Raw genomic sequence first — 26,340 nt, 5'->3', positions numbered from 1 at the left:
TGGATCTCTACAGTCAGAAGGTGTTCCATGGCAGTGACTGTTACCTATTGTTACGGGTAGTTATTCTTTGTTTGTGTACCCTTGGAGATGAAGGGCAGCAGCAGCGTGCATGCAGAATAATCCTAGTAGCTGTTTCACCCATGAGCCTGTGTTTTCTCAAATATTTATTTTAATCTTTCTTATCTCTATTCCTGCTTACACAGAGATGTGTGAAAATAGGACCAAAAGTGCAACTTACAAGAAAAGACGTTAAGACACATAAGAATGAGCCTAGAAACTTGTTCTGGCAGGTATGTCATCTCAGTGGAAGCAGCCTGCTGAACTGCTGGCTCAGTACAGGTGGTAGGGTCACCCTGTGGTAATATGTTCTGCTTGTCTATTCTTAACAGTTGGGTGTTGTTTGTTTGTTTTTAATTATCAGTATGCTAAAAATGCTGCTGGGAGGTAAGAAAAGGGGAAAAAAAAGGCACATTTTACATTGATTTCAGGTAGCCCTTGAACATATGTGATGTATGCGGAGGGCACTGGGAGGAAGATGTTAGGAAAACATGAAGCAAATAAGAGGGGCTATTTGAGAGCAAGTCTCAAGGCAGTGAAGTATTTCATGTTTCCAATGATGGAGTATTTTGATTTATTATTTTTGTAGATGAGCAGTTAATGTATTACTTCATCTAAAGTTAATAGACTGGTCTTGGTCAGCATAAAGCGAATGATCATCACAAGTCATCGCGACTAAGTATCTGCTCTAGAGTCATCCCCATAAATAACATCTAATGCATTTAAATGTTCCCTGGACAGTATGTAGGCTGATCAGTAGCTATGTGATGGTGATACTTTCCTAACTGGCTCTGAAAAGAAACTAAAATGTATGTTAGATTTTTGCTGTTCTTCTCTTTGGTATCCCTCCATCACATGCATGTTCACCTTGGCTTGGTAACATGTGCACACCAGGCAGCCATTTGATAGGCATTCAATCCACTGTTTATCTGTTTCTCATAGGACTACACATCCATTTCAGTAGTGACCTAAGAGATATGGTTTAGGGGTTTGCTGTAGGTATGGTAAAGGGAGGATGGTTGGACTAGATGATCTTGTAGGTCCTTTCCAACCTTGTGATTCTATCATTCTATACTGTGTCAAAAGCTGCACTGATCTTCCATTAAAAGGAGTGTGTTGCGCTTTTCATATGTTAACTTGGAGAGAGAAGTGGATGTGGGGAGGCAACAGAGCATAAGAGTGCTGAGTTGTAGCCACACTGGTTAATAACAAGAATTACAGGAATTACAGACACTTAAAGCAATTGTAATTTAAACAAGATTTCTCAGTGATCTCAGTGAGTGAAGGAAGAGGGCAGTGTAGTGACTGAGTATAGATCAGGAAGAATAAGCCTAACTTCAGGTTTCCAAGTGATTCACAGAGCCATACTCAGAGCTGAAGTTCTCTATACAGATAAAGGCCACTTAACAGTCCCCTGTGCTATTAATGAATAAGATTTATCACTCAGAGTATCTATTAAATGGAGAAGTAAACCTGTCCATAAAAATGTTCCAACGCTAAAAAATGACTGATTTGCATGGGAGGTTGACCTGTGAGCAGCTGTGGAGAATGTCATAGTGAAAGCCAAAAACTGCTCATGGATAGGTGTGAAAATGACTTTTTTCTTTTTTCCCTCATAAAACCTTGTGGCTCCATTAAAACCATGTCCACAGAGCAGGATCTGGGAAGCTCTGTAAGCAGGATTTCCCTTCCTTTCCACTATGGGAAAGGTCTGCTGCTGCCAATTGCTCAGATAGTGGATTGGTTTGGGTTGGAAGGGACCATCTAGTTCCACTCCCGTTGCCATGGGCAGGGACACCTCCCACTAGAGCAGGTTGCTCACAGTCGCATCCAGCCTGGCCTTGAATGCTTCCAGAGTAGAGGCATCCACAGCCTCACTGGGCAGCCTGCTCCAGTGTCTCACCACCCTCACAGTAAAGAATTTCTTCCTAGTATCTAGTCTGAATCTACCGACTGAGTTCAGTCCTCAGCTGAAAGTGCATCCTTTACCTCACCAAAGTCAGGTTCTTCTTCAGCATCCAGTGCCTCCATACAGCGGCACGATGAATGCAAGCCGCTACACATGGATCTGCTGGTTTGCTTATGGAGTGCCAAGGAGTGATGGGGGAAGAAGGAGGCACCTGTCCCCTAATGGCTGGCACATGTATGTTTACCTGTGTGCTTTAGATGCCATCCAGTTACATTTCGCCTCACTTTTGCAATACGGTGGTAACTGAAAGGCTTTGTTTCCTTAACTGACCCTGTACTTTGCAGCTCAACCTCGTGGTACAATCGCACGAGGAATATGCCACCCACACCGCTGGGTTCTAAACGCCTACGGACAAAGCAGTGTCAGAACCGCGTCGATGCCGGGACTCGAGGTGACAGCCGACGCGTGCCGTAGCCGGGGCTGGAATGTAGCGCCCGGGTCGGGCGAGTGCCCCACTGCCCGGGGGGCAGGGGAATCACAGAATCACAGAATCACAGAAGGGAGGTAGGTGGGCCGGGCGCTGCCCCGCTCCGGAACGGAGGCGGGCGGCTCGGAGCGGACACGCCCGTCGGGCGAGGCCGGGCGGCCGGCGGGCAGCCGGGCACAGGCGGCGGGAGCGCCCCGCTGGGAGATGCGGCTGCGGAGCTGTCGGCTGCTGGCTGCGCTGTGCCTGGGCGCCGCCTTCCCCCTGCTGTGGTACGCGGCGTGGCAGGGGAGCCGAGGTGAGAGCCGCCGTCGGGCGGAGTGGTAAAGCTGATGCTGTTTTCCGGAAATAAACTGGAAATCTCTCCCTGGTGCTTTCAGGGCTGCTAGATGGCTTGTTATGGGATAGTTCGTTTGGGATGGGGGTGAAGGAGTAAATCTTTAAGAGCTTCCTGTACGCTTTCCAAACGGTCTGGATTTACAGGTGCAGAAGATTTAAAGTAAGCCAATTATTAATTTCTGGGATGAATGCAGAACTCACAGCATCTGCTCCATTTTGCTTATATTGATCATTTTTGTGAGCAATAGAAGTGGACTTGCAACAGGACGCTGAATGTTCCCGAGCAGTGCTGATCTTCCTGCCTATGGCATTTCTTGTTGACCTTACAGCACTTGACGCTTCAGGTGGCAATTCTGCCAAGAGTGGGGTAAGAGAAAACACAAGTAAGACTTGTCTTAAGAAACTAGGATCCAAGAGATTATGGAGTGCTTATCCCAAGCACACTTGATGTCCCTGTCACTTTTCTGTTGTGGCATGTGTTTTGTGACACCTTTGCTGAAATGCCATTTTTATTCAGCTTCTGTTGTGCCCTTTCTCTGCTGGTGTGCTGTTGGCTGGTTGGTTTGTACCTTTTTATGGGTGTGTTTATTCTTTTTTCTATCTGTATATTGATTTCCACAGATGTTTCCTTCTCCATAGCCAGCTCCTCTCAGACAATATAACTTTCCTAGTTATTTTAGTACCTGTGTTATTAACAAGCTTTTAATCGTACTGAATGTTAACACAGTGTTCAGAAGCATTTTCTCTTAAACTTGATCCATCTCACAGATGTGCAAAAAGTTAGTAATCTTATCTAAAGGAGCATATGGCAAGTTATTTGTGCTGGTAATTTCACTGGAAAGATACCATTTTTGCTCCTGAGTGTTGCTAGAAGACAGCAGTCTGCCATACATGCCAACTAGAATCCCACAGATCACCACATGTTGTTACCTTTTTTTTCTAATGAGAGAAGGATCAGGAACGAACCAAACGCTGCTCCACTGTCACAGCAGAGGATCTGCGTAAGCACAGGCTTGAAATGATCCTCCTTCCTACAGCAGGTGTATACTTCTACTCTGATGCTGCTGACCCCCCCCCCGCCAGCTGAATTTCCTAGATGTACACCCAGAACACTTCAGGTGTTCTGCTTTCCTCTCATCTCAGAGGTGAACTGTTTGTTTCCTGATGCCCTTCTCACTTACCTCGCCTGTTACTGACAGATCAGGTGCTGTCTGATTGCTTGTCAGCTCCCATCTCTTTCACCTGTTTGTCAGATGGGCTTCTTTAGTTCTTTCTTTTTCTTTCTTTTTTTTCCCCAGAGTCTAGTTGTTGTTTTTTGTTTTGCTTATCTGATGTGCCTGTTAAAACATCCAGGCTGTTCCTGGTCTTTGAAGGGTGTGTGTTATGTGAGGTGGCACTCAGAAATATGCCCTTTGTTTTCAGCTTATCTTGAGTTGTTGATGGTTTGTTGTTTTCTTGAGTTGTGGTGACGCTGGGGTTGGAAATGAGCTTTTTGGTTTGTTGTTTAACAAGGCATTCTGGCTCAAAAATAGTGATCTGATGTGCTTTGATAATATAAGCAGTATCTAATAGCCTTATGGACTCTTGTGCAGTTTGGTTGTAGCCTTCCAGCCCTTTGGTATTAGATAGAACTGTGAATCAGACTCTATCCAGTGCAGCTCAAAACTTGAGACTTTTAAATGCCTGATACTAATGTGCTAGTTACCTGGGGAGATTCTAATTGAACAGCTGAGATGTAATGAGACTACAGGTAACACGAACTGGCATTGCAGGGACAATGTTCATCATCCACTCTTAGAAATGAACATCTGGAATCAGATACAGTTGCTGTACTTCAGTGGTTTTGGACTTTGATTCTTACCTCTAATATTATAAATATTTTAACTATACTCGAAAAGCTTTCTTATTCAGTTTTCCTTTACTTTAAAAACAGGTTCAAGCAGAGGTTTCAGCTTCAGCAGGCTGACTAATTCTTATGGTAGAAAAGTGATAAAGTCATTACAGAGACAATTGGTAACAGCCACATCTGCAGCAAATCTTGTTACAGTTTGTCTGTCTAAGCTTGTAGGGTGATTCTTTTTGCATCCTCTGGAGTGCTTGCAGATGTGGGCTGCTATTACCAACCAGCCTTGTTGACTGATGTAGCAATACCTGTCCCACATCCTGCATGGTTTGGCTTTGAGCTTTTTGGTTCCTCCCAAGGCCCTAAGCAAGACCTGTCTGAAGCAAGCAGTTTGCATCTGAGGGTAGGGAGGGCTGTGACCAGGATGATGCAGATGTTTGTGCTGTTACACAACTGAGTTACAATGTGCTTATTAATTCACCTGGCCAGAGGTATGTTCCTTCATATAAATACTAATGAAAATTTATAGATATGGAAAATAGTATGTGTGTTAACAATCTACATAGTGATTTTCTTGTACTGTTTCAGTTAGTGTCTTGCATGTAGTATCCCACATGTATCAAAGTAGGAAAGTAAGCGTAAGAAGGTAACACGTCTTTATTTGCAAGCCAAGAGTGCATTATAAATTCATTTTGAACTCACAGGAAGTTTGTTCTCTAGAAAGACTATTCCCAGATTAGAAATAACCTCAGTGACATGACAAATAACAGGGGATTTACAGAAGTCATGGCAATGAGGTGAACAGAATCATCTCAAGTGGCAGTGCTTCCTAAAGGTGCTTGTAAAAATGACAGCATTAGATCAGTTTGAATCGATTTAAAGTATATTGCTACCCTCTTCACTTAAGTTCATGGGTTAATTAATCCAAGTAAATTAATATTTGCTTGGAAGTTAGGAAAATGTGATGTTAAAATATGTTGTGACGTATAAGCATATTCATGTATGTGTGCAAGCATGTTAATATACATGTTTTGAGATAAACTTTGTGAAACCTGCATTTCCGTAGTTATTCCTTTGAGATAAGGGAGAGAAAAGAAGGAACTGTTCATGATAAGCACGTTCACAGAAGTATACCTAGGGTTTATCAGAGTTTAATATATTAAATGTTTCAGTATTTCACAAAGCTTAACTTAAGAGACAAAAGGTGCAAAGGGTTAAAAAGATGTTTCTGCTGAATGTCACTTGTTTGCAGTTGAAATAATGTAATGTGCACTCTAGTACAAGCAGCAGATTACACGTTTCTTCTTTTTATTTCCAATAACCTTTTGTACCTGATGTGACTCATGGCTTCTGCAGCCCAGCTCCTGTAGTGCACCCAGGCGGGGCTCCCCTTGTGAGTCTGTGGATTGTGATGGAGCTCTCTGCAGGTTTCCTATCCAGACCTAACTGGCATGCTCTGGCTTAAGGCTTCAATTAAACATGACGCTTACTGAATGTTTATGGAGACCAAACAGTGAGGCTGCATTGCAAAATAGTGTTTCATAGCTGAGAATTTGCTCTGTCAAATAGTGTTGCTGTGCTCTTTGTATCTGTTAAAGTTTCTGTGCAAATAAAGAGGTGGTGTGAGGGATACCTACTAGCAAAGAAGTCATGCAGTCAGGATGTGACCCGAAATGCACAGTGGTAAGGAAAGGTGCACCTCCAGTCCCTAGACTGCTTATTCAGTTTCCATGTGTGGTTCTCCATTTAAGTATTTAAAATACAATTTAAAAACAAAAAAACAAAGAACAATCCTAATTGGAACTTGAGGCTTAGTATTACTGATCCCACATTTTATACCAAAATCTGTATCCAAGACTTACTGAAGTTGTACCGTTTAAATGACTTCTAAATGTGTGATTTGCTGAGTTAACAGCTGCTTTTTGCAGTTAATTTAGGTGGAATAGTGGCTGCCTTGTCCTTAGAAGTAGGGGAAGGAGTAGAGTCATAAATTCTGTGAAGTTTCAGGTACAAAATGAAACTGGTAACTGTTGTTGTTTGTAGAGGAGGAAGATTACTGACTACTCACTGTTTGCTGTGTGTCATCACAACATGTGCTAAAACAAGTATAAACACATGACATTCACACTTTCCTCATGTTCCACACTCAGTCTGGAGAAACGGTTTTATCCCAGAATAATTTATTTAGTTGGTAGGCATTTAATAAAGTATGAGTACAAGTGGGTGATTGTTGCTACATCAGGCAAACCAGTACCAATATTTAAAATAGCAACAAGAATGAAGCAGTGACCATTTAATTATCCAAAGTAATGAGTGCTATTTGTTTATTTGATAAAGACCATATTCAAATCAGAATTTTCCATTGCTTTTAAGAACTGTTATGGTGTTAGTGACCTCACTGTATTAAAGCCATACCAATTATATGCCAACACCGTGGTATATCCTTTTGATTTATGTTTCTGCTTATTTTAATGCTCTTGCTTTCCTACATAGAAATGTTCTGATTACTTTAAAATTCCTTTTGTTATGCAAAAAAACAAAACAAAAAAACCCACAACTCATATCTAAAGTGAAGATTGTTCACTGATGTCTTAGAAATTATCATCAAAACCCATGTTTCTTTGAAATGTTTGTTTGCTCCTCTATTTTCAGCTAGATACAGTACATGAATGGGCTTAGTAAAATGCATTCCTCACCAAAACCAGCAACAAGTCTCATCATACAATTTATTTTTAAAATTTAGTAATTAACCTTGATCTGCCTTTTACTTTTTGAAGCTTGTTTTGTTTTACTTGTTCATTTTAGTATTGTAAAATGATTTTGGTTCTTTTCCTAGATCCTTTGTGGAGGAATCCTAGCTTCTCACACAAAACTGCTGGCACTCTGCTTTTATCTGCTGTCACTGTGCTAATAAAATGTTCCTTCACTGTCCTGAAGCTCCTAATGTGGATATAGTCAAAGACAAGCGGACGCACTGGGACAGCATGCTGCTTTGTAGTTGCTGTGCTTGGCTAGGTGCCTGTACAGCGAGCAGTACGACACAGTGAGAGAACCCTCGGTGTGTGTTAAGCCACATGGTTTGGCTTGCTGGGATCACATCTGTGATACTACTGCATTAAAGCAGGGCAAAGGTTTCTGTCAGCCAACTGGGATGTGTCTGAATTTTCTCCTACTTTCTGGACCTTGCCATACCAATAGCCTCTACAGTGCTGTTGCTATTAGGGCATAGGTGACTGGAAACAGTTAGTGGCTTCCCAGGCAATCAGCCTTCCCTTCTCAGATGCATAAATTAAACCACCATGAGCAATGACTTACTTCAGTGTCCTGAAGATTTAAGATGTATGTTAAGATGTGCTGTGTCGTGTGGCTATGGCTAAACATGTGAAGCTACCCCAGTTCAAGGTTAAACATAAGGAGTGAACATACCCAGCACAGGTGAATATACCTTTGATGTCATGGTAGATTTCCATGCTTATCTCTAGCCTACAATAACTGTGTTGTAATGCTATAAAAAGGTATTTTAATCTAAGGCAGAAATTCTGGGAGGTGTCCTTACCTGGAAGGGTGCTTATGTGGCCTCGGACTTTAGTAAATTATTGAATTGAATGTTTGTGTTAGAACTGACTGTTCAAAACTAAGACAGAGCCGTTATTTGCAGGATTTGTCTTCGAAAGTTTAGATAAACAAAACTGCTCTTGTTACATGCTTTGCAATATTTAGAAATCTTGGTATTCTGTTCTAGTTTAGATCAGTTACAGGAAAACAATAAACTGCTACAGTTATTAGTGCCATGTATGCCTCAGTGGTTTAATGTGCCTCATTAACCTGAACAGTGAGCAGTGGTTCCAAGTTCAGCTAATGGCAAGATCTTTTGCAGTTTATGTGTATGTATAGTTCTCTTAAAAGCAGGTATTAATGAGAACTCAGTCTCCAGAAGAAAGTGTCTGTGTATGGCATAGAGTGTAGCTTGTAATCAAAAATAAGAACAAGAGTAACTGCTAGAATATGGGGTGGTTTTTTACCACTGTTTCAACCGTTTCTGGTGCTCCTAATTCTCCTTTAACTCATTTATTTTTCCTGAGTTGGGGGGATGTTGATGAATTTTTTCAGAGCTCTTATGTATTCTCAGAAATCTATTGTTAATAATGGAAGCATTTATGGTGATAGGAAGTTATATGTGGTTGGAGGGGGGATAAATAATTATTAGACTTTCCATATCAGTTTGTTTTAGAGATTTGCACTGTTTCTATACAATTTTGGTTGGCAGTACAGGAAGTTATATTTATGTATGTATTGGGAGATAAGACTGTAGTTAAGCCAATTTGAGCATTGCCTTCTTAGAACTGCTGCACTCATAAATATGCATGACAGTATAGTAAACAGGAGACTGTTTACTATAGTAAACTGTAGTAGAGTTGAAGATTCATTGAAAAGCTTTGAATGTTATCTCTGAATCTGGCTGTTTTGTCTTGTTTTTAATTTCTTTTTTTTTCCCTGGTTTTCAGCCAATGTAACTTTATTGAAATTTCCTGGTAGGATTTCTTCATCACATCAAAGTGTTTGTCAGTTCCCCAAGGAGAGAGGAAACATTTATTTATTTGTAGTTTTGCCATAGGTCCTCCTAGAAGAATCATAGAATCACTTGAGTTGGAAGAGACTCTTTAAGGTCATCTAGTCCAACTTCCCCACAATGAACAGGGACACCTGCAGCTCAGAGCCCCATCCAGCCTTGAAAGTGACCAGGGATGGGGCTTTCACCACCTCTCTTGGTAGCCTGTGCTAAGCACGGCTATTGCTGTGGACTGACATAGTACTTCATAATATATTTGAAGCTTCCTCCTCCTGGCCCTCCTTGCCTTGCCAAGATTATGTTCATGGAAATGCTCTGTGGTTCTTTCCAAGCAAGCTACTGGAAGATGCAGTTTTGGTTCTGTGTAGATACTTAGAATCTTTGAACAGTGCTTTCTACATGCATGCTAAAATTCATTTCAACTTAATGACTGTTTAATATTTAGAGTATTTAGCTTCATAGTATTTCTGATCTTATCTTCATACTTTGCTAAACTTATAGCAGTAATAAATGTGGGATATGATAGTGTTTTCCTACGCTGCAAAGTACAGAAAATTCAGCACTGCTTTTTTTTACCCCCCCAAAGTATAACTAATAGATAGTAACAATCTCATGGCATGTTATTTTGTATTCCAATTTGTGTACAATTACATATTCATCAAGGGTAAGCAAACACTACATTCCTTTTATCAAACCTACATTTCCTCAGCTGTTGAAACTGAGTAAGTAGGTCAAGACTCGTGTAATGGCTGAACTGAATGGAGACTTCAATTCTGAAAGATGGAGATGTGGTTTCCCACCTCTCGCTTGAAGAAATAGATAAGGGCATTTACTAATGCTGACTTCTGTGGCTGTACTTGGTGAAAACTGAATATTGACATTTTATTTGCCAGGAATGTAGGATTTTTTGGCAGGCTCGCCTCTAAGTAATCAAATAAAAATACCATTAACTGGTGCTGGCTAAAATGTCATCCTGGCAATGACAGCAGTAGTTTTGAGTCACACTGACACTAGATAGCCAGAGTAATAGTAAAGAGAGAGACTGTTACGTTTCTATTCATATGCAGTTTCCATACTGGTTCTTCCTTTAACATAGTTGTACTGAAGGAGTTTTATTTCACGCTATTACCACTTTGGACATGCCAGTAGCATAACACTTTCTAGTGTTTAATTGTGAAGCACCACCACTGGAAGATGATTCATTCCCTTTGTCAAAATCACTGAGTTACATCTCGGGATAACATGTATTTATGCTAAGATTGTGGGCTCTTTCTCTGTTGCTTGCATCTTCCTGGAAGGAACATAACAGAACTTGGATTGAAGTTTAAACCTCCACTGTTTTCTTGGTACTCAATGCTATTTAGCTTCTACAGAGGCAATAGCAATTTAAAGAAAAATGCTCATCAGTTACTTTATGTTTAACTTGCACTCCTGAATTCGTCTTCTAATTTCCAGCTGTCTTCACCACATTTACATGTATTAATGCTCTGCTTGGGAATCTCTTGCTCTAAAACACTGTGATTAATGTCTTTTAGTCACCTAAATCAATTTTCAACTCCCGTTTCCACTTTATTCCTATTCATTCTGAAGCAGAAAGCTAAAGGTTGGATTATGGCACTGGAAACACATTTGCAAAAGAAAAGCATAAAAGAAAATGTATTTCTGTATAGTATTTGGTGACATGGATTTTCTGTAGGTATTCCAATAATTTAGCTGTGTGGGATTCTGGCTCTGTATCCTGATTCCTCATGACAGAGGCAAAAAAAAAAAAAAAAAAAAAAAAAAGAAAGAAAAAAAAGCAGCAGTACAAAACATTTTAAATGAAGTAAAAATCCACTTCTTTTTTTCTTTTTTAAAGCTTTTTTTTTTTCCTATTAAAACTTCTACAAAATCCTCTGTTTACCTGAAAATTCAATGCTTCTTCTAATGCATTGCATTAGCAAAAATTAATTTATAAGTAGTTGACTTTGAAACTTTGTTTCTGGGAGGAGAGATGATCTCTTCATATTAAGGTGCATGTAATTGCATTGCTGAACAGTAAGATTTTTTTTTGTTATTACTGTGATGTTTGATTTGCATGTTAGCTTCCCTGTGGAATCAAGGTGTTTTTGAACAGCAGTGTTCTGCAATTCTGCCTATTCTCTTGATGTTGTTATTCGTGAAGTTGTCATGAGATCCAGTTCTTCAGTGTTTCCTACAAAAGAACATTGCCTAATTACAGTCTTCAGTGTGACGAGGAATCATCTGCATGAGTAACTTACTGAAAAATGTTGGGCATCCTCCTTTATAACTCAGAGTCTTTCAATGATCTTTTCCTTATTGCTGACATTGCACTCTAACTTGTGCCTTCAATTCCAAGCCTTTACCCAGCTGTGCTCCGTAAATTCTACTTCTGGATTTGCTTCCAGGCTTCTTCATTCTATGAGTAAACTTCAAGCAGCGTCTTTGTCCCTAAACTCCTTGTCATGTCTTCTTCTGGACTGTCTCCTATTCTTTATACTGTAATATTAATAGAATATTACTATAATATTCTTTATACTATATTACTATAAGTATGATGTTCTTTATACTATAATATTAGCTCATAATAAATTATGTTTTGTTTGCAGGAAATGACTTAGATACGTACCAACACCAGTTCATGGAGCTTCATCAAAGACTACTGTATGCTGAAAAAGAAAATAAGAAAAGATCGCATGAGCTGAGCAGTGCACTAGATGAAATAAAACATATAGTTGCCAAAAGAATTAACTTGACGACAAATCATACAGGTTTGTACACATTAAAAAAAAAAAAAAAAGCAGAAATGTTGTGTGCTCATGTATCTTTAATAATGGCACGAGGAGAAAAATCATTGATCGCTGGTATCAGCAGCAGAGAAAAGTTTCGAAAAAGAAAAGCTGTAGTGAAGCAACCTGTAGCTTATCTTTAAATATATCTGACAAGTAGGGCAATAAATAAATAAGGAAGTAAGTAAGTAAACAAGGGAGAATAAAAAGGGAACTGACTGCAGTGATGTAACAGGGCCAAGTGCAAGTCAAGCCTATAATATTGTTATCTAGCTTTTTACAGTGTCTGAACACTATTGCTGCTAACAACAGAGCACTGAATAAGCTAGAAAGCTTTTATTATGCAACTACACCCTGGTAGTACTGGGACTGTATCTAATCTGGAAGTCAGGTGCATCTCCCCCCTCATGTGTTCCACGATCCTTGTCCCCTCCTGCCTAGGTGGGAGCTTGTTTCAGCCATGAGCGCTTTGCATGAGAACAGTTACTGCTTGGAAGCGAAGTCAGTTTTAGAAAAGAAAGGAAAACCTTTGAGGAGTTGATGTTCTACGTTGATGTTTTCTTGCAGTTCTTTTTGAAGAGAAACACCAAAATGGAGTTTACTCTAGAAGATCTTCCCATAGATCTTCACATGTTAGATCATTGTCTTACAGGCTGTTGTGCATCTCCATTTGTCTGCAGACTGGTAGTTGCATACAATAATAAGACAAATCAGTTCTCTTCCCTAAAAGAAATGCTGTAGGATCTGCCTTCCTCCCTGTTCAGGGTAGAAAAGCTACTTCCCTGGGGAAAGAAGGAAGGTCACAAAGTGAATCTGCCGTGGAAGCATTCCACAATCCACTTAGGCTTGAAAAAGAGTCTGAGTACTGTTGTAAACAATTTCTTTAAAATCCTTGTTTGTATTCAGTACGGCAGACGGGTATCTCATTAGAATAGAGAATTATCCAGGACTGGAACAGGAAAAAAGAATGAAATTCATTCCTGGTTTATGTAGTCAACTCGGTTTTTCTTGTTCTTTTTGCTTTTTTGTTTTGGTTTGGTTTTTAATTGTGTTATTCCCTGCCTCTTTTTGATTGTTTTTTTTCAATTAATGCAGGGGGACTATTCAGATGCATCTAAGCAAGTGCTTAACTGTGGATAGGCCATCAGAGTGTTAGACTAGAAATTGCCTTGTCAGCCACTAATGGTACAGCATTCTGCACACAAAAATTACTGCCTAATGCACAAAGCAGCAGTGGAGGGAGGTACAATTCTCTCTTCCTTCTGTTCTTTACTCCTGTTGAATACGGGCAAATGTTAAAGTTCTCCATTCATAGTATTCAGAGCAGCAATTTCTTAATATTACTGAATGTTCTTAATTTTTACATTTTTGCTCATGTTTTAATTAATTTCTTTCATTGTACACAATCCAACTAAAGTCCCTTCTGCAGCCCTTGACAGATACTAATTTCTAATAGAAATGGAAAGTCCTATAAAGTTACAAAGCTATTTAAACAGCAACAAAAAAAAATATTGATATGTCACAGAATTTTAGTACAGTTAATGCAAAGCAAGGTGAAGGACTTGCTGGTCTCTCTTTCATACCCAAATACTTGGAGGTAGATATTTCTGTTTGTGTGGTTGTTTGTGGAATGATTTTGTGGTGTTGTTTGCTTATTTTGCTTTTTTGTTGTTGTTGTTGTTGTTGTTGTTGGATTTTGTTTTGTTTTATTAAAGAGTGAGACTGGGGGATCTCTGCTGATTTCCTAATTTTCAGTGGGACTATCTTCTGAATATTGAAAATCTTCAGACTTTCAGCCCTTTGGGAAGTCTTCATTGAGCTGAGCTGAATAAATAAAGCAGGTTATGGTAATCTGTAGGGCTTCTATTAAGTAATTTTGAGCACTGGTAAATTTGAGGCCTTACATTAGGTGCATTTCTTTCATAACTAAGTCAGTAAGCTCTCTGCTGCCCAGCTGCAGACTGTAAGACTATAAGTTTTCAATTCTTCTGCAACTTAGACGGTTGCTAACATCACATTGTTTACAAAACATAGTGAAGGTGTTGCTCTGATACCATGAAACACGTGAGTACTAGCCTCTGAAAAACTGATCAAGTATCTTGAGGAGGCAGCTTCTGAAGTAAGAACTACCATAGATAAATTCATAGGAGATATAGGGGCTTTCTTTCAGTTTTCTTTCTCTGATGAAATATAGTCTTTCGATCCATTCATATCCTTTTTCTTCCTTTTCTTCTTTTTAATTGCATCGTATGTACCCTCTCAGTTCCTGCAGGTATCTTACATTCAGTATAAATTTCTTTCATCAGCTTATAATTAAACCTGCAATTATTTTAGAATTCAGTTGTTCACTTTTTAATTAATTTATGTTAAAGGCTGTTTACCACCACTGGATCACTTCGGAGTGCACACATGTAGGACAATAAGCTAGGAAATGAATGGTATCTGTAGGGAGGGTTATGCTGTGCTGTTCTCCAGCTGTGTTCCACAGGAGGGGCTCATGCTGACTGCAGTGTGTGTGTGTTGATGCATGTTAGCACAGACTCATCTGTGGGATCTTGCCAGGTCCATTTCTGAGATAGATCAGAGAAACTGGAAAAGTTCCATTAGTCTGAAACAGGGCTGACTACCAGGCAGGGCAATTATTAATCATTATGAAGTGTGTGTGTGATGAATGATTCTGATAAATCATAAACTTGTGTGTGCTAATCAGCTAAAATAATGGCTAGTTGAAATAGGCGGAATAATAGCTGACAGCTTTATTTTTTATGTTTGCATGTGGATTTGTTGTGTCTTCAAGATGGCATGAAACTATTAAATGTCACCAGAAAACTCCCTGTGCATCTTACAAACCTGTACTACTACCTACCTCACCTTCGAGAATATGAAGATGCCATTTTTCCAAATGTTATTATCGGACAACAGAGAACTGGAGGTAGGAATTAAAGTTTAGTTTGTATTTTATGCATACATTTTATTCATAGTTTGTATTAAATTCTAGCTATGACACGTGCTCAAAGTTGGTAGGAATTTTTCTCTGGGAATTCTATAAAGTTGTGAAACTGAATAAATAGGAATGGGAACGGTGAAAGTACTTCTACCGCTCCCATCCTAATTTCAAGTCTTTACCCCAAAGTATTCTGGTAAACTTTACATTATCAATAAAAATAATCATAATTGAAAAACTATATTCTTTCATGTTTAATCACATTTTCATATAGCTAAGAAGAATTGCTGGGCATTTTTTCCCCACAAAACTATAATAAATAAGGAAGCTGTGGACAGTCTGCTTGTAATTTTTATTTCTTTGTAAGTGAAAGTCACAATAGCAAGACTGCAGTCAGGTCTTGCTGTTGTGTGCAAGTTGGCCTTCAGGGTGTAAGAACAAACAAAAGCCTAGTGTTTAGCTAGTTGTGTGCTGGAAAGGAATACGGACCATCTGTTTTTAAGTTGATGCTGGCACCGATGATGAAGTCCGGAGCAGGTCACTAACTGAACCTATTCCTTTCCTTTGAAACCCTAAACTTCTGTACCAACCTCCTGTGTTTTTTTGTTTTTTTGTTTTGTTTCATTTGTTTTGTGAATAGGAATTCTGCAAGGACTAAGAATTCCATAGGTTTATCAGGCTGTATCAGGTCACTGAACTAAGTAATACTCTTAACATTAAAAAAGAGAAGCCCTCCTTACATTTTAGTGATATAATATAGCACTGTTCCACTGCTAGGTCAATATTTGTAAGAATCAATTTAAGTTCCTTTCTTCCTAATAATGATTATGCATACATTTCTTTGTTCTTCTTACTACATTAAAGCTATTAGTTCATAACAGTTAAACTACTCAAGACTTTTTTTGTATGGATTTCTTTCTGAGATAGCCACCATTCATGACCTGTGAGAACTTTCTCACTAAAGCAGTGTAGTTTTAATTTTTTTTACTCAGATCACCAACTCCATTCCAAGAATTAGTATTTATTTTGCAGTACCCACTTCTGAAACTCAGTAGCAGATGCATGTGTTTGCCAGAACTAGCATTATATTCCCAAATATTTATCATCAGTGTAGAGGAAACTGGTGCTTATAGCACAGGCATAGGTGTCTCTAACCTAAGCATACGTGGATACATCTCTACCTGGCAGCAAGGCAAATGCTGTCATATTCCTGTAGCAATACTGAATGTCACCATGTAAACTAATCAATGAATGTTCTTCTATAATGATCTTCTGTCATTATAGTTCCATTCAGATGACCCAAGGTTACCTCAAACCAGAATTAAAATGGCATTTTATGTTTACTTTTACCTGACTTAAGATGATTTGACTTCTCATTTCTTTGTTTGCAGTCTCACTGGTGATAGGTATTCCTACCGTGAAAAGGGAAAAACAAAGTTACCTGATGAGCACGCTGCGTTCCCTATTGTATGGACTTTCTGAAAAGCAGAAGAATGACTGTGTAATAATCATTTTTGTAGCAGAGGTGAGTTTGCATGAGAAGATTCAGGATACTAATAGACAACATGGAAATTCATGTCTTAGTATGAAGGTCTAAAAGATGTTGCTAAATACCATCTTCAGGCTTTGTGAAGGGTTTCTTCAGTGATGGATGAGGCAGTCTTCATATATGGAGAAAGCTGTAACTTAGATGTCTGAAGGGAGAAAAGTGCCCATATTATATTTATAAACACAGCTGACGCAGTCAGATTTTGATACAAAAATTGTACAAACTTATTATTTTATCTGAAAATTATACACTACTGCAAGCACGAAAAGTAAGTTCTTCACAGAAAAATCCCATAGAACCTGAAAAAAGTAGATTTTTTTTTTTGTTAGACAGAACAAGTCTGAACAAAAATACAGCTTATTTATTTTCTATTTTGACATCACATATCTTGCAAAGTAGCTTAGCATGTTGGAGACTTTTTTGTTAAAAACAAAGTTGTTTTAAATTGTTCAGGGACGTGAACATTCCGTATTTGCAAAAGTAAACAGTTCTCAAGGTAAAATATTAGTGGTAAAATATTAGTGGTAAAATATTAGTGATTTGTTTTTTCATTTCAAGTTGTCTTGAGCGCACTGAAAAAAAAAACAACAACAAAAAAAAAACATAAGGGATCTGGTCTGGTGATATTTGCTAGCAGGTGAAAGACTGCAGTTATTCAAAACTCCTTCTTAATATGTCCTTGTCCTTCCATTAAATATGTTATATTTCATGAATGAACTGAATGTATTCATAATGAATACCTTCTCAGTGAATACATTTGGACACTCATTAAGAGTTAAAGTTTATTTTTCAGCTAGGTAACAATTTATGATAGCTTTTGCAACTGTAATACTGTCAACAGAAATAGTGCTGCAGTCTAACCTTTAGATAAGTCCCAACTGCCATTTAGATAGACCTAATATTACAATCCTTCAGAGAGTTATTTGCTTTTTTTAAGTGTTGACTTCTGAAATTGTACAATTTCTCACTGTGGATGGTTCTAAAAATGCATTTTTTAATAAACAGGAGCTTAAGTTTTATTAGCAGTCCAATTCAGCTCATTTGAGATTAAATTGCTGCTGCAAGAGTCAGCCTCTCCCCTTTCTTTAATCCCCAAAATCAGGTTCATGCAACTTTTATTTTTCAGCCATGCAGTAAATTACAGTAGGTGAACTGTACTGATATGAGGTGATAAGAACGTGTAATTGTGGGAAAAGGGCAGATCTGTTCATTGATCATGAATACACACCTTCCTTTTTCCCACAAAGCTTCCAAAGATCAAGGTGAACATTTACATCATGGGTTAACTCAGAGTAACTTATTGCCTGCAAGTGCTGGTGGGTTTTTTGTTGTTGTTGTTGTTTTTCTTATCACATTCTTTTTTTGTTTTGTTTTGTTTTTTTCCACACTTGTTGTGTAGCTGGTAATGATCACTTCTGTATTACAGAAAAAAAATATTGTAACTGCTAAGGCAGGTATTGTAATGCTTTGGAAACACATTCATTAAATTCGGCACTGCATAATGTATGTTGATCACTCCAAAAGTAATGCCTCCTATTTATTTCTGTGGAAAAGATAACAGAACTCAATACCACTATTTGATGGAGAAAATTCTCAGCTTCAAAACCCTGTTTTTCAGCATAGGAGCCACCATTAGTTATGCATTTTCACCAGCAACGCACAAGAGCCTGCATGCTGTGCTCATAAACATCTGCACCAGTGGAGGTGACCTGCTGTCGCCACTGCTGAAAACACATCACCCACCACCATCCACTGTTTATAAACATAAACATTCAGCAAGCATTGATGAATGTGCAGTTGGGGGAATTCAGTAGCATCCCTTTGGTTCATACACACTTTTGTATCAAACATAATTTTGTCAGAGCACCTCTCTACTGCCATCTGTTAACACAGCAACAACATGTAATGGAATACTAGTGGGAAGGTTCAACCTCTACTGCCGTATCACCAGCATCCATCTTTGATATCGTGGGCCAACATAATAAAACGGGAGGCATTACTTTCAGGGCAGCTTCATCGTTAACAGATGCATTTTCCACAACAGAACTGTTAATTTCATGATACAGGAGCACTGAACGAGTATATCCTCAAAGCTTTCAGACTAAAAGCTGTAAGTTTGTTATAGTAAGAAGAAACTAAATAAACATTTTAAGTGTTGTAAGATTTATAATATTTTAGGCAACTTTTCTCAACAGCCACAGGCCTCTTTTGTAATTTTTGGATGATTAACCCCAAATAATTCCTTTTAGTGGCTGTTACACAGCTGTGCTTTTCTGGTGTAAGTGAAAGCTGGAGAATAGTTTCTGCGGAAAATAGCTTGGTTGTCTGCAGAAGTAATGAGAAAACAAAAGGTCATTCTGTCTTGTAGTGGAAATACAACTGTAACATATTGCTCTTGCTTCTAATGAAATAAATTGGAGAACAGAAATGATATGTTTTCATGTAAATATTTCCTACATAATATTGCTTAATGCAGAAATGGGTGACTTGAAATGAAATCCTACTTCTTTTCTTTAGGTGAATGCAGAATATGTTAACAGTGTTGCTGAAAGGATTAAAACCAGGTAAGTTCTGCACGGTGCAACACTCAGCAGCTGATAGACAAGTTTTGAGCTTTTATGGGCAGAATTAGAGCATTTCAGCAATAAATTGTAACACTACCATACTGAAATGGGACTGCTAAGAAAGGCCCTGTAGTCCTGAGGTTTATCGTATATTCTGTGTGGTTTTGTTTCCTTGTTTGCCCCTATTTCATGAAGGCAGTGGATTTGGGGCAGCAGTCAGCTTATAACATAATGTGAAGTACTAGTAAATGATGGGTAACGTAAGGTGGATAATTAATGTTAGCATTTACAAATGAAGGCTTGGATCCTAGTGCATTCTTTGCATTCTTTCACATACACATTTACAACTGTGAAAAACCTTAGAGTAGCTTGAGAAGAACACTACTAAATAAAAATGCTTGGGTAAAAGAATGTGTTCACTGGTGGATTCATTTAGTTGCTTTCTAAGAAGTGGTGTAGTGTAACCAACAGTCACAACACAGGTAAGGCTGAAAGCTCTGAACTGCACTTATCTGAAAGAAAGCAAGAGATGATATATGATTTCTCAGTGACTTTTAAAATGGAAAATCGAGCTGAAACCTAAACCTCCATGCTAGACCTCCATTAAAGACAGTGTCATTTTGGTTGGAATATAGAAATAGATCAAGGAAGAGTAAGGAACATGGTAGTTCTTGCCAAGTTGCCTGTAATTCTAGGTAGTGGATTTCACTGGTAATTACTGATGCATTTTTATATGATTTCCAATTGAAAATTCTCTTTCGTGTTTTCTGTTACTTGAATGGGATACTGTACTGCCTGTTCTAATGGTTGTCAAGGATCTCATCTTGGTTCCTAATTCCCCTACCTGGCAATACGTGTAATTATGTTCTTTGCTAGACTTGTGAATTCCACTTATGGAAATGCAGATGCGATTTTTGGGAACTGGTGTGTGGTTACAGTCAAAAATCTTTTTAAAGAATGGAGTCTCTCTAAACTTTTCTTCATAGCTTCCCCAGAGAAGTCCAGTCTGGCGTCCTAGAGATTATTTCTCCTCCTGCTTCTTATTATCCAGATCTTTCCAATCTGAAGAAAACATTTGGGGATTCGGAGGACAGAGTAAGGTAGGACAGCTTCAATAAGAACTATCTTCTAAGAGTATAAATTGGAAATTTTTCAAAAGTCAGTGTTGTTTGAAGTGATATGGTTTTGTATTTCAGAGCTAATGGACCTCAAGTGTACTCTTTCTTTCCCCCTGATTTATGTATTTATTTGTTTATTTAAACCATTATGCAAGGAGTTCTTATGAAGAGCTAATGCTGTACATGGGCTTCCAAGTGACAGCCAGGGCTTCTCCTTTATGTCCTGTGTCTGGGCATCCCATAGGTTTTAAAGCACACAGATACTGCTAAGAGATGATAGGCTAGATAATCTAGTAATAAAGGAAAAACTAACAAACAGGGGAGAGGATCTGAGAATGCACAAAGAAAGGCCCATGTGGCTCCTTTAATAACTAGTAATAATGAATGTGGGTTTAACCAATGACCTAACTTGTGATTGTCAATGTTTTTTAGTACCGTTGATGATTTATCTTAACTTCTAGGGTTTTCATTCAAATTAACTAAGGCTGGAATTATAACCTAACAAAACTGATCAAATGGAAGAAAATAGTTTTCTTGTGCCCAATAATAACTAATTTATGCGAAGAAGTAGCATGCCTAGGAGCTACAATACAACAAGAGGCGTGCAGTACTTGGAGTTTAGGTTGATTGAACTCAGCAAGCATACAGATAAAAAGTCATTTTATTTACAGATAAACCTTCTGTTTTCCAGAGCATAAACTTTCTCATGTACTTACCTTACAGATATGATTAGCTTTGAAACAGGTACATTGGGAGTGCATTTTGATGTTAATTGTTTTATGTACTGATACTTGGCATTGAATATTGAGTATCCGCTTCCTCCCTTAGTAAAATGAGATGCTGTACTTCACAGAGAAAAATCTGTGTTTGCATTTAAATCAGAAAATGAATTATTGCCTACCTGCTTCTCTATTCTTGATCAGTAAAAGCACTCAGTTTTATAATGCTGTGAATGTTCTTTAAATAATAACTGTGTATTGACCCCTAATGTTCATAATGTAATGAACAGGCCCCCTTAAGTCATTTGAAATGAATCTACTTGTTAAACGTTTAGAACATATAGTTTCAGATTGAGTTGATAGGGATTTAAATGTTTTGCTTAGTTAACATCAACTTTTCTGGAGAAATCAGATTATTTGCTGATGTCTACACCAATTAAAAGGAAATTTTTAGATCAAAAATACTACTGGATTTCTTTTTGTTCACTTAACAATGAGTTAGCATACTCAACCTTATGATTTTATTGCTCTAATGCTTTTACTATGCAAATAACCCTTGGAAATTACTCAAGAAGATTTTTCAGAATGTACTGCTTATGTTTAGGTGGAGAACGAAACAGAATTTGGATTATAGCTTTTTAATGCTGTATGCTCAACCTAAGGGAACATTTTATTTACAGGTATGTTCAAATGATCATTAAGCAGCTGCAATACATCTCTATTGATTATTAACTTTTGACTTTTTTTCCTAAGGCTTCAATAAAAATGTCATTTTCTGTGTGTTTTTTTGTGTTCTTTCGAAACATCTATATATTGCTGTGTTTGTACGCATATCTTGCAACTACGTATTTAATTATTTCATTAAATCTGTACCTCCATGACATGTGATGATAAGGTAACTGAAGCATTTGGTAAAGAGAGTCAGAGTTTAGAGTATTTTCATTTGCTGCATAAAGACAGAATAATGGTAATGGGTGCAGGTTATAGCCCAAATCATGAAGAACCAAAAGACCTTAGATGACTTAGATGTGTGCCCTGGTGGCGCAGTGGTAGGAATGCCATGTTGCAACACCAGAGGCCTGGGTTCAAATCCCCTGAGGTGCAAGTGGTAGCAGTGCCGCTCTGCTACACAGGAGGCTCGAATCCCAGGGGTTGGGCTTGATGATCTCTAAGGTCCCTTCCAATTCGCACGAGACTATGAGACTATGAGACTTTTCTAGGTAAGGAAATATACCAGTGAAGAGACACTGCTGAAAAGGTTATGCAGTTAGGCATCCAAATTTAGGACTAGTTGTGAGATGTATTTGTTCTTTGTGTTCCTGTAGGCTGAGCTCATTCTGAAACATTATACATATGAAAGCATCTTTGAGTTCAGGTATAGCGATTGTAGGGCAGTGTTTTCTATCAGCATTCACGTGAACATATACAAAACATCAAATTAATTAGAATCCAGATTTTAGAACAGATTTGAAATCTGTTATAAACTTGGGAGTGAGTTAATTGAGTTACTGCTAAGTTTTTGGCGTGCTTTTTTGTTTTTGCTTCAGAAGGTTTTCTTGGGGAGACTGGGGAGCTGCACTGTGTTTTCACAGACATATGTAGGCTGTAAGTCAAGCCTCCTTTTTGGTAGAGCTTTAAATTGAATAATTTTCATGAAAGTGTATTTTTATCTGACATTTTTTTAATACTAAAAAAAAACAGGATTTTAATAAATCAGCTATTTCTGTGGAAAATGAGAGAGGGAGATCTTTCAGCTTAGCAATCTTTAGATTTGTTGAACAATGATTAAAACAGAAAAATACACTAGTATGATTTAGAAAGGAAGATGCATTCCTGTCAGATGCCCGCAGTTCTGTTACATGCTACAGCTTTTGTCTTTTGTTACTTCTTGATTCGAACTTCTCTTAGGCACACTCTTAGATGACAATTGGGCAAAATGGACTAGACACTTTTTATCTTGAACTTCCTGATCAAGCTGCCTACAGCTACTTCATAACTTCCTTTTGCAGATAAGAGCATGTGAAGAACAAGGGGCTGTAAGCTGAAACCAGAAAAAGTAGAATGTAGGTGCAGAGTATTAAAGGTAATTGCACAGACTGTAACTTAACTGAAAGGAATAGCTGATACTGAAATCCTTAAGCAATGGCAAATGCACTTCAAGAAGATATGCTTTAGTGGAACAAATCACGGGGATCAGTGCAATTAAATTACTTTTTATAGCATGTGCTACATAGGACATCAAATTATGTTGTCTAATACTCACTTTCAACTGTCAGCTCTAGAAGAGGCCATTTCAGACCTCTCCCTAGTCAAAACTACATTCATAACACATTCACAACCACTTTGCATCAGAGCCTCTGTATTTTTCTTTTGTATGTTTTCTTCTGGTGTTTCTCGATGTGGAGGTTTTCGTGAGATATGGAGGTATTTTTGCTGTTCTTTCTGCCTTTCCTTTTTTGTATTCACTCAGTTTGTCTTTGAGGATTCTCTGAAACTCTTTGATTCCCTGCTCTCCTCCCTTTAAATTTAGTGTTTAGTGTTAGTGGTTGTTTGGTTTGTTTGGTTGTTTTGGGGTTTGTTTATTTTTGTGTTGTTTTCTCTTCCATATAACTGTCTCCTTAACTCCAACCTCAGATCTCAGGTCTTGTTATTAACTGTTAACTTTGGCCTCAGTTCATCTGCTTTTTGATTCCTTACCATCAGCAAAAGCTGGCAGGATCAAAGCAGACCTCATCATCTTGTCTTTCAGTTTTGTTCTAATTCCTCCTTGTTTCACTGTTGATGACCCGTTTCTCCCTCACTAGCCTCATACTTGTACACCTCTAATGACCAAATTCAGCTTAAAGCTGTGGGCCCGCTCCCTTAGACTGTTGTTGCTGACTCTGTTGAATGTGCAAAACCAGCAGGAAACCATTTATTCACCATCGTATTCCCCATAGTAATCATTTTCTGCCAATTTAGTTCTGTGAACCAGATTCCAGTGCTATCACACAAGCATCAGAACCAATAAAGTGCAGCAGTTAATTGTATCAGTACCCCGCAGTGTAGGGTGTAGTCCTTTTGTGTTTTTCTCATTCATACCAAATTCAGATCTAAACTCTTAGTTTAGAGTCATTACCTGCAGGTTTAGTAAATGGCACAGCTTCTATTTTTTCAGATATCCTGTTCTTCTCTGAAAACTCTGCAAGAACTGGCAAGTCTTTTCCCATTTCCTTGATGAGTATTGTTTTCCTTTTCTGACTATCCTTCAGTTGGCTTTACTGCTGTGTTCAGCTTCAGCCTTCACAACGTGTTGAAGGCTCTTTGTATTTCTGCCCTTCAGCTGTTTTACAGCTTGTTCCTTCTTCCGTGATGAGTTCTCCCTGAAATGTGTTGCACTGGTGTGTCAATAGGCATCCCTAGTTCCCCATCACCTTTCAGTTATAACAGTGTCTTCCTGGGCTAATCTGTCGAGCCACAGGCCATCTGCTCTCAAAGTTTTTCTTCCCAAACAGTTTACTTATGCTGCTTATCAGTGCTTGTACAACTTCAGTACAAACTCTCTATTGTTTTCCTTAACCTCTATCTTACTGCATTATGGTTGTTGGTTTTTTGTTTTCTATGAGAAAGAGAATCATGGGAAGTAAGTATTTAATGAATTACATCAAAACAGTGATATGTAGAAGCAAAATAGCAATCCACTGCAGTATGACACAGCTTCACTACAGACAGCGCAGCAGCCAGTTATAATGTGATTATCACTCATGTGGGGCAACACCACCACCTCCTCTGCAAGCAATAAAATCATCAGTTGCCTTGGTTGTTTTTGTTTCTCCCAGCTGGAAGATGATATTATAGCCAAGCCTGATTACATTCAAAGCATAGAAAACTTTGCTGCCCGACAGTCCCCAGGGTGGTTGTTTCTTGAGTTCTCCCAGCTTGGATTTATTGGTAAGTATTAAGGCCTCAGCAGTGTCAGTTGATTTGGAGCTGTTTAAGCAGATCTCATTCAGAATTACATTTCTTATGTGGCAGGACTTGTATATCAGGACTTAACTGCCTCTCTTATGGAGATAAGTTCCAAAGCCAAACCTATGTAAAACTTCCATTAAATATCATTATTGCATCCGTGCGTTTAAGGCTATGGGTACTGCAAAACATAAAACTATTGAATGCTTACTTTGCAGCAATAAAAAATATTTAAATATCCAACTTGTCTTGCTTTCAGGAAAACTGTTTAAATCAGAAGACTTGCCACTTATTGTAGAATTTTTTCTGATGTTCTATAAGGATAAGCCCATAGACTGGCTTCTTGACCACCTGCTCTGGGTCAAAGTGTGCAATCCAGAGAAGAATGCAGTAAGTATGTCTATGCATTTATGAATATAAGTAGTAGTCTCTGTCACAACATAATTTATTTTCAAAAAGCAGAATAAAAAACCTCTCAGCTCAAGAGCTGATACAGGTCTGCATGGTATGGCACTGTGCTGGAGCCCACTAGGACACATGGAATTTAGATTTCACAGCAAAGTTGTTCTGCATTTGTCAGGTCCGAATATGGCCAATGCAAACTTGTGTCTGCTGCAATTGCCTATTTAAGACCACCTTGCAACATTAAATAAGATTGCTGATCGTCTGCTGTGGACACACATAAAAATACTTGGTTCTGTTAAGAGCTTTCCAGGTGATTTTTTACTTTTGATTAGTACTTTTCTAAGAACCATAAATCTCCTGTGAGTTTTACTGTTTAAGCCAATTGAGTGAGGACTATAATGTGTAGCACTGATGTAACTTATGTTACCTGCTTTCTTTTATGGAATTGAAAGTAGTTTATTGAAGATTTATCCTCTCAAGTTTAAATATGTGAAAACTGATATGGAGAGGTTAAATGAACTTCTGAACTCATACAATTATTCTGTGGCAGAACCAAGAGTCTTGGGGACTGTAATTCTAACTCTTTGCATTGTTCTTTTTCATTATGCATTGTTAATTATTGCAAGTTGTATGTTTTATTGTATCTGACTGTGATGCTTTATGAACAGAGTGCAACAATTACATTTAAAGAAATGATGTGCTGTCAGTTGAAAAGCAGGAAACACAGAAACTAGTACTAGTTATGGTAATCAAAGTTCTTGGTATATGTCATGTCACAGTGGAAAACAAGGATGCAAATATGGTATGTAGGGACTTTATGTAGTTCTAGGATAAACGATAGATATGTGACATAGAGTTTAGTATAGTATATTACATTATAATATTCTCATACATAGCAGAAAGAGACAAAAAAAAAAAGAGAAATGTAACTGAAATCAATCTCAAGAGGATTTGTTTTGGTCAAAGCAGAATGATATGGCAAGGCCAAGAGTTGAAACAAAATTTGCCAGGAGCAGTTACAAAAATCCATCTGTTTCCAGTCTGAGGCGTATTTTATACTTGAGGTGTGAGTGATGATGTACAGTGCACAAGTTTCTGAATT

The 26,340-nt window shown here is 38.2% G+C and overlaps 1 protein-coding gene across 4 annotated transcripts in view; it reads left to right on the top strand.

Annotated features, from left to right (window-relative positions):
• Positions 1-269: 269 nt before the first annotated feature.
• MGAT4D (MGAT4 family member D) overlaps positions 270-26,340 on the top strand; it is a 29,750-nt gene continuing 3,679 nt past the window's right edge. The window contains exons 1-9 of one of the 4 annotated variants that reach the window (XM_085546423.1): positions 270-290; positions 11,812-11,973; positions 14,789-14,923; positions 16,327-16,460; positions 19,002-19,048; positions 20,035-20,148; positions 21,490-21,565; positions 24,704-24,815; positions 25,093-25,223. In XM_085546423.1, coding sequence (XP_085402549.1) covers positions 11,844-11,973; positions 14,789-14,923; positions 16,327-16,460; positions 19,002-19,048; positions 20,035-20,148; positions 21,490-21,565; positions 24,704-24,815; positions 25,093-25,223 — 879 coding nt within the window. In that variant the 5' untranslated portion in view covers positions 270-290; positions 11,812-11,843. Of the gene's footprint in view, positions 291-2,602; positions 2,749-3,048; positions 3,157-11,811; positions 11,974-14,089; positions 14,111-14,788; positions 14,924-16,326; positions 16,461-19,001; positions 19,049-20,034; positions 20,149-21,489; positions 21,566-24,703; positions 24,816-25,092; positions 25,224-26,340 lie in introns of those variants that run through there. The other 3 variants (XM_015861060.3, XM_015861062.3, XM_032444353.2) reach the window with 3 other exon arrangements.

Source organism: Coturnix japonica, chromosome 4 (assembly GCF_054131305.1).
Source record: "Coturnix japonica strain WE chromosome 4, WE-NBRP24, whole genome shotgun sequence".
NCBI classification, from domain to species: domain Eukaryota; kingdom Metazoa; phylum Chordata; class Aves; order Galliformes; family Phasianidae; genus Coturnix; species Coturnix japonica.
The sequence above is the reverse complement of the archived record's forward strand: the minus strand, read 5'-3'. Positions and strand labels throughout refer to the sequence as shown.